The sequence below is a fragment of the Grammomys surdaster genome, unplaced genomic scaffold (assembly GCF_004785775.1).
Source record: "Grammomys surdaster isolate TR1022 unplaced genomic scaffold, NIH_TR_1.0 164, whole genome shotgun sequence".
NCBI lineage: Eukaryota > Metazoa > Chordata > Mammalia > Rodentia > Muridae > Grammomys > Grammomys surdaster.
Window position 1 is genome coordinate 3542322 of NW_021604612.1, and position 8459 is coordinate 3550780.

General features: G+C 52.2%; 1 protein-coding gene across 1 annotated transcript in view; it reads left to right on the forward strand.

The window, feature by feature from the left end:
• Positions 1-8459, forward strand: part of Gcn1 (GCN1 activator of EIF2AK4) — a 60093-nt gene that overhangs the window by 17929 nt on the left and 33705 nt on the right. The window contains exons 15-22 of the mRNA XM_028765374.1: positions 221-373; positions 2826-2918; positions 4795-4870; positions 5078-5237; positions 6011-6200; positions 6344-6468; positions 7184-7362; positions 7934-8027. Coding sequence (XP_028621207.1) covers positions 221-373; positions 2826-2918; positions 4795-4870; positions 5078-5237; positions 6011-6200; positions 6344-6468; positions 7184-7362; positions 7934-8027 — 1070 coding nt within the window. The remainder of the gene's footprint in view (positions 1-220; positions 374-2825; positions 2919-4794; positions 4871-5077; positions 5238-6010; positions 6201-6343; positions 6469-7183; positions 7363-7933; positions 8028-8459) is intronic.

Consider the following 8459-nt stretch of genomic DNA (forward strand, 5'->3'; position numbering starts at 1 on the left):
TGCCTGCCTCTGCCTCCCAAGTGCTGGGATTAAAGGCGTGCACCACCACTGCCCGGCATGCTTATAGAATTTAAGTCACAGATTCTTCTCCTGCTCTTTGAGATATTTGGCAAGTTAACCGAAGGACGTCAGCCAGTTCACACCTAGGTGGATAATGTCTTCTCAAGTTATAGTGTCACCCCCGCAGAGCAGGATGTCTCTAAGGTGCTTCTCTCCACAGGTGACACACTCTTGCAGGCCTTGGACTTTCTGCCCTTGCTTATTCAGACGGTAGAGAAGGCGGCCTCCCAGAGCACTCAGGTTCCCACGGTCACTGAAGGGGTCGCCGCAGCCCTGCTCCTCTCCAAGCTTTCTGTGGCCGATGCACAGGCCGGTAAGGGTCCCAGGTGATAAGGCTTCTGCCATAGTCCCTGATCCTTCAGCAGCTTCAGGGCCGACTGTTGTCTGTAGGACTGAGCTCAGGAGTGCAGCCAGGGAGCCCCCCACCCCCCACCCCAGCACTGTCCGTGGCCGTGACACCAGTCCTCCAGGCTGTGGGCTTGTTTATAACATTGCTAGGCTGAGCGCTAGGACTTTAGGCCTTGTTCCATTACTGTTTTGTTTGTTTTTCTGTCTCTGTGTGTGTGTGAGGGTTTTGCCTGTGTGTATGGGCATCACAGGCATTCAGTCCACAGAGGTCAGAAGCGGACGTCGGAGTCCCTGTCACTGGAGGTACAGACGGTTGTGAGTTGCTGTTGAGGGACTAGGAACCCAGGACCTCTGCAAGAGTAGGGAGTGCTCGTACCCACTGAGTCGTCTGTCTAGACGATGTCTTCATCACTTACACAGTCACAGGATGTTCTGACAAACAGACTCAGGGGGAAAGGAGCTTATTTCAGCTTCAGCTCCAGCTACGGCTGGTCATCGTGGGAACGTGAAGGCAGGAGTGTGCAGCAGCTAGTTACATCACATCTGCAGTCGGGGCCAGAGAAAATGTGTCCATGGCCACTTGCTTGTCTCTAGCTGGATATCTTCTTCTATACAGGTCAGGATCCCCCACCTAAGGAATGGTGCAGCCCACAGCGGGCTGGGTCGTGTCCAGACAGTTAACTTAATTAGGAGAGTTTTCCCCAGACAGGCTGCATACAGGCCACCCGACTCTAGACAGTCCCTCTCTCCTGATGACTGTACGCTGTGTCAGTTAATGATGAAAGGTGACCATTGCATAGGGTGCAAGATTCATAAAGTTGGAGCTGGAGAGATGGCTCAGCGGTTAAGAGCACTGACTGCTCTTCCAGAGGTCCTGAGTTCAATTCCCAGCAACCACACGGTGGCTCACAACCATCTGTAATGAGATCTGACGCCCTCTTTTGGCATGCAGGTGTACATGCAGATAGAGCATTCATATACCTAAAATAAATAAATAATTAAAAAAAAAGAAAAGATTCATAAAGTCCAGGCGGAAGGACGGCTCAGTGGTTAAGAACATTTACTGCACTTGGCCCATGTGGTGGCTCAGAAACCACCTGTGAGTCCAGCTCCCGGGTTTCCTGTGCCTTCTGACCCTGCTGGCACTGCATTTACATAGCGTACATATATTCAAATATGTGAAATAAGTAATCTTTTGAAAAAAAAATTATAAAGTACCAAAAAAAGTAAGTTGTGAAGTATTAGGTTTCTTTCAGCCCTGTCTTGCAGCCGCTCAGTTTCCGTGTGGATAGGAGTGGCAGCTTCGTGTCCGTATCCAGATATATAATGAAATAAGCTGGATAACAAGCATACTGTATACAGCATGTCACCCACCAACCACCTGTGCAAACGAAAGCTCAAGTCAGAGCCTTCCGTTCTACGACCCTAGGATCCTCCCTGTTTCTGAGCCCTCTGTGTCAGTTGGTTTTGTCATCATGTCAGTCCTTGAGAAATCCAACTTACGGAGGAAAGATTGGTTGTGGCCCGTGGTCTTAGAGGTTGCAGTCACATGGGCGGGCGGGCAGCCCCTTGTGCTTGGATGGATGAGTGTTAGGTACGGAGTATGTGGCTGAGCAGAGCTGCCCATCTCCTGGTGGCTGGGAAACAAAGAAGAGAGAGACATGTCTGTTTCTCTTTCAAAGGCATGTGTCTACTGACCCGACGCACTCCCACCAGGCCCCGCTCCTGATCTGCCTCCTGCCATTGGTGCCCTAAGATGGGCACAGATGTTTAGCATGGGAGCCTGTAGAGCCTCCCTCCTTGCCCGTGCCCTTTCCTGGCTGTGCTTCTGTGGCAAGAAGTAGGATTCTTTCGCTGTGTGCTGCTGCCTACCCACTGTGTGTGCCGAGGCCCTCGGCCACCTTGTGTGGAGATACCGTAAACACAGCCGCAGCTCATTCTGAAGTGCGTCACGGTGCATGCCTTCTGGTAGCGGTGTGGATGTCCAGTCACTTGAAGGAGGGTTTGCTGTTTGTTTGAGGAGTGAGTGAGTGAGTGAGTGAGTGTTGAGAAGGGTTTCATGGAGCTTTATTTAGATAGATCCCTGAGAGCCTGGGAGGCAGAGACTCTCAGGAAGGAATGACCCCAGTTAGAGAGAGAAAATGAGAGCTGTGTTATGTGACCCTCAGGGGACCCAGCCAGGTCCATGTAGGTGAACATTCCAGAAGAGAGGCTGCAGGCAGAAGAGAGCCCTCACGTTTTCCAGAGTGCAAGTAGGACCAGAGGACTGACGTTTGCTTTCAGAATAGGAGAAGAGTGAGCCTAGGAAGGCTCTTTCATGGAGGGTCTCACAGAGCCTGCCAGGCAGCTTCAGCTCGGAAGGCCGTGCAGTGGGGAACGGTGCCCTGTGTCGCGGGCTGACCTTTGGTTTCTTGCAGAGACCAAACTGAGCAACTTCTGGCAGCTGGTTGTGGATGAGAAGAAGCAGATCTTCACGTCTGAGAAGTTCCTGCTCCTGGCTTCAGAGGAGGGTGAGTGTTGCGGGGGCTTCGACAGGGCCTTAGGCAGGACCTGGTCCTGAGCACCTGCTTGGCCAGTGGTTTTTAGGCAGGGTTTCACTGTAGTCCTGACTGTTCTGTAACTCTCTGTAAACCAGGCTGGCCTCAAACTCACAGAGACTCACCTGCCGCTGCCTCCTGAGTACTGGGATTAAAGGTGCAGGCCACCATTACCTGGTTAACTTGGCTGTTTTCTGAATGAATTCATTCGTGTGGGCTCAGTAGAAAGGGGGTTGGGGGCTGTAGAGACAGAGGAGCCGTGCGGAGCCGCAGTGCAGCTGTAATTACAACTGAGTGGGTGATTGGTGCTGTCTGGGTGGAGTTGTGGCAGCTCTACCCCCACCAGGCGACACAGAAACTAGTGGTTTCTATCCTGGCAGAAAAGGAACGTGCAAAAGGAATGTGCAAAATTCTAGGTTGCCTCACCCGAGTCTGCTGCTAATTAGCGATGTGAAAAGTCTTTTGACTCACGAATCACAACATTCTATTAGTGAGCTACAACCATTAGTCACTTTCTGGCTTAAATTTTTTTATAGTTAGGTTTTGATTAAGAACGACGTTCCCGCCAGGTGGTGGTGGCGCACGCCTTTAATCCCAGCACTTGGGAGGCAGAGGCAGGTGGATTTCTGAGTTCGAGGCCAGCCTGGTCTACAGAGTGAGTTCCAGGACAGCCAGGGCTACACAAAAAAACCCTGTCTTCAAAAACCAAAAAAAAAAAAAAAAAAAAGAACGACGTTCCGATAGTTCAAAGACAAGGTAGGAGGGAATCTGCACTGAAATCTCCTGCCTCAATCAGCAGTCACTCGGTTCTGCTGCTTCTGGGTCCTTGAAGTTACTTATGTCTGTTCCTCTGTGTGTTCTCTTCCTCTGTCCACAAACAGCTGTGTGTCAGTCGCTGTCACCACTGTGCTTCCCAGGCTGGGAATCAGCCCCTTGTCCCCAGACTACACTGACTCGCTGACCCACTGACCTGCTGACTCAGCTTCTTGCACTGAACTTGTTTTTCTTTTCTTTTCCTTTCTTTTCTTTCTTTCTTTTTTTGTTTTTTGTTTTTTGCGACTGGGTTTCTGTGTCGCTCTGCCTCTGTCTCCTGAGTGCTGGGTTGTAGGTGTTATCATCACCACTGTCCAGCTGTGACTCTGTTTTTAAGATTCATTTTATGTGTATGAGTTTTTGCTTTCGTGTCTGTTTGCTCCTGGTACTCTTGCAAGGTCAGACAAGGAAGTTGGATCTGGAGTGAGAGACAGTTGTGAGCTGCTGACTGGGCGCTGGGAATCCAACCCAGGTCCTCTGCAAGAGCAACAGGTGTTCTTGCCCACTGAGCCGTCTCCCAGGCAGTCTCTCTTCTTTTTCTTCAGAGACAGGATTTTATTGTATAGCCTAGGACAGCCTTAAACTCCTAATGTCCCTGCTTAAGCCTTTCAGTTTCTAGGATTACAGGTGCGCGCCACCACTCATAGGTGGTAAGTTTTAATAGTTAAAACCAGTACATACGTTTCTATGTATGTAATACATATGTAATAAAGTAAAAACGAGCTATAGCTTTATGTCTAATCACATTTAAATTTTGCTGTTAAATTTTTAGTTCATTTTAATTTTTGGGTGTATGAAAAGAATACATTTATTTGGTTACTTAATTTTTGTGTGTATGCATGGTATAGTGTGTTTATGTATGCATGCACTTGGAGGCTGGAGGACAGCTTTCAGGAGTGGGTTCCCTCCTTCCACCCTGTGGGTTCCAGGGGCTGAGTTCATGCCATCAGGTTTGGTGGCGAGCTCCTTTCCCCACGGAGGCCCCTCGCTGCCCTCGCTCCCTTTTCTTACAGACTTGCATTGTCTCTCCTTACAGCCCTGTGCACTGTGCTGCATCTCACCGAGAGGCTTCTCCTTGACCATCCCCACAGGCTTACCAACAGCAAAGTCCAGTACGTGAGCCCCGTCACCTTGTCTTGGGCGTGTGGCAGGTGTGGCTGTGGACAGCCCTCCTTGTCTTCCCAGGACTGTGTGTGTGTGTTTCTGTGTGTGTGTGTGTGTTCCTGTGTGTGTGTGTTTGCAGGCAGTACTGTCGAATCCACCGTGGCTGTGGGCAGCCCTCCCCGGCTTCCCAGGAACATCTGTGTGTGTGTTTGCAGGCAGTACTATCGTGTCCTGGTGGCTGTGCTCTTGAGCCGTACCTGGCATGTGCGCAGGCAGGCCCAGCAGACAGTTCGGAAGCTGCTGTCCTCTCTCGGGGGCATTAAGCTGGCCAATGGCCTCTTGGAGGAGCTGAAGACTGTCCTCAACTCTCACAAGGTGAGAGGGTCCAGGTTCTGCCGTGACTCAGTGAACCTGCTTCCACCTGAGTTTTACCTGGGCCTGTCCTGGGATATCCTCTCAGGCTGGATGATCCCAGGCCTTCCTGCCCTGCACTCAAGCTGTGAAGGCATCTTTGCCCTTCTTCCCTTTGAAGTAGTTCAACCCAAATATTTTTGGGTTTTTTTTTTTTAATTTTAAAACTATTTTATGTATATGAGTACACTGTCGCTGTCTTCCTATACACCAGAAGAGGGCATCGGATCCCATTACAGATGGTTGTGAGCCACCATGTGGTTGCTGGGAGTTGAACTCAGGACCTCTGGAAGAGCAGTCAGTGCTCTTAACCACTGAGCCATCTCTCCAGCTCCTACAGCCTTCTTTTTTACACTAGCTTTCTAGGCCATGAGATGACCTGTCTGGATTGTCTCAGGCAGCGCAGGTGGAAGCCAGAGACAGTAGAGTCCTGGATCATTTGAGCCGCTAGGTGCCAGGTATCACTGATTTTCCCTCAGTGGTGTATACCTGCCCTCCACATCCAGTCCCCCCTCATTCTCGTCCCTTAGGTCTCCAGGTGGGCTGTCTTGGGCACTGTCTTTCCAGGCATGTCTCATAGGCTGTGGACTCTTGGGCAGGAAACACGGCATTGGGTTGCACTCCAGCAGGGATTTCCATTAATCCCAGGAGAGGCTCAGGGACCCTGCAGGCTCTCTCTGTGCACTGCCCTGGACAGGGCTCTGAGCCCTGGCGACTCATTTGCTCTCTGTCTACAGGTACTGCCCTTGGAGGCTCTTGTGACAGATGCTGGGGAGGTCACCGAGATGGGCAAGGCCTATGTGCCTCCTCGAGTTCTGCAGGAAGCTCTGTGTGTCATCTCTGGGGTTCCAGGGCTGAAGGGTGACATCACCAGCACTGAGCAGCTGGCCCAGGAGATGCTGATCATCTCCCACCACCCGTCTTTAGGTCTGTGGCTAGGGCGGGGGGGAGTTGGGGGGGAAGATGCTGACCCCCCCCCCCCCCCCCTCCTTAGGTCTGGGGCCGGGGCGGGGGGGGGGGGGGGAAATAGTGGTCCAGGCAGAAGGCTTCAAGAAGCCCCTCTCCTTCAGTGGCAGTCCAGGCTGGACTCTGGCCAGCACTTCTTACCAGGATGAAGATTGACCCTGAAGCCTTCATCACCCGGCACCTGGATCAGATCATCCCCAGGGTCACTACACAGAGTCCCCTGAGCCAGGTAAGAGGTCAGGGCTTCAGGATTCCCCTTCCAGGGTGTAAGATGTGAGGCCTCAAGGAAACAAGAGGAAGAAAGGTGAAGTGTAGCCTGCCCTCTGTAGGGAGTGACAGATGGATGCTGCTTGGGGCACAGAAGGGGGCTCAGGGCCTCATTTACAGGCAGTGTCTGAAGAGGTGAGTCCTTCGGATGGTGCTGTCAGGTCAGCTGGGGCCCTCAGGACAGGAGAGTTGCTGCCTCTCTTCCTCCTCCTTCATGCAACCCGTCTGTTCTCCCAGTTACCCTCTCTGCTTCCCAGTGTCTGAGCCACATTTTCAATTTTCTGGTAAGAAAAGGTTTTGGGCTCACACCTTGTCCTCCCAGCAGTTCCAGTGGGGAAAGTATATATTTTCCAGTAATGTCAGCTGACATGGGGTCTCATTGACCACCCGACCTGTTCCCAAGACTGTCCTTTTGGTTAGGGCATGCGTGCCTGCCTTTGCCTGGTGCCCCTGGACCATGGAGTTGAGTGGAGTGTGCATTCCAGATCAGTGTCATAGCTGGATGAGGGAAGGCATGTGCAGTAGTCAGGCTCAGACTGCAGTGAGCCCCGATGCTGGGCACCACTCAGAAGCACAGGCAGACAGGGAGAACCAATTGCAAGGGTCATTCGGGTGATGTAGAGCCTGTTTCTGATGCTAGTTACAGTCTGTCCTGACGGTGTCTGTCTGTCTGGCAGTCTTCCATGAACGCCATGGGCTCCCTTTCCATCCTGTCTCCTGATCGAGTCCTCCCCCAGCTCATCAGCACCATCACGGCCTCCGTGCAGAACCCTGCACTGCGCCTCGTGACGCGGGAGGAGTTTGCCATCATGCAGACCCCTGCCGGAGAGCTGTTTGATAAGTCCATCATCCAGAGGTGAGGCTCAGCCCCTCGCTTGCTGCTCTGTTACCTTTCTTCCCCGGCTCTGGTTTTCATGCGTGTTTGATGGATGTAGGGTCGTTACGGAAAATAAGCCAAGCAGCCTGTCTGTCCCTGGTAGAAATACCTGCTTGTGTCCAGGTCTAGTGCTTAGGCCCAAGATACCGGTGAATCCAGTAGCTAGCACTAACCTGGTACATGGCACTGGAACGCTGCCTGGGAGCTGGGTGTGGTGCTGCATGCTAACCTAGCCTGTATCGAGACCCTGTCTGCAGAAGGCTGAAGAGATGGGTCTGAGTCTTGCAGGCCAGCCAGCCTGGTGAAAACATCGAGCTGGATACAGGTTCTTTGAGGTTACTTGTCTCAGAAGATACAGTGCAAAGTGATAGAGGGAGATACTGGAAATTAGCCTCTGGCCTGTGATCTACACACACACACACACACACACACACACACACACACACATGAAAACAAAACATTAAAGCAGGACTTGGTGACTGTCACAAGGCTGAGGAGACTGCTGCCTCTTTCTAAGCCGGCTAACTGCCTTGCCTTCCCCGTATTTCAGTGCCCAGCAGGACAGCATAAAAAAGGCCAACATGAAGCGAGAGAACAAGGCCTACTCTTTCAAGGAGCAGATCATCGAGATGGAGCTGAAGGAGGTGAGTCCCTGGAGGTGTCTGCGCTTGACATGCCATGTTGAGGCTCCCCTCGGTTCCAAGGCGTCCTCTGCTCCCCCTGACCTGCCTCTGGTCTTCCCCACACTCTGCTCACGCTCCTCTGTGGCTTCCTCGGACCCCCCCCCCCTCAAAGGAAACCAGGGTTTTCCTGGACATGGCTGCTCCGTCCTGCCTGCCCTGACTTTGTAAAGACTACCTGTCTCTATATCGAGTGCAGGGCCTGGGCTCCTGACGTGATGGACAGAGTCAGCTCTAAGCAGAACTGGTTCTGACAGCTCTTGCTCGTCAGCCTTTCTCCCTCTGTCTGCCCCAGGCTGAGTGTGCTTGTCTTCCACATCTTACCCCCTGCTCTTTCCCGACTGCCTGCCTGTCCGTCCACAGTGTGCTGCACTGTCCGTCCACAGTGTGCTGCAC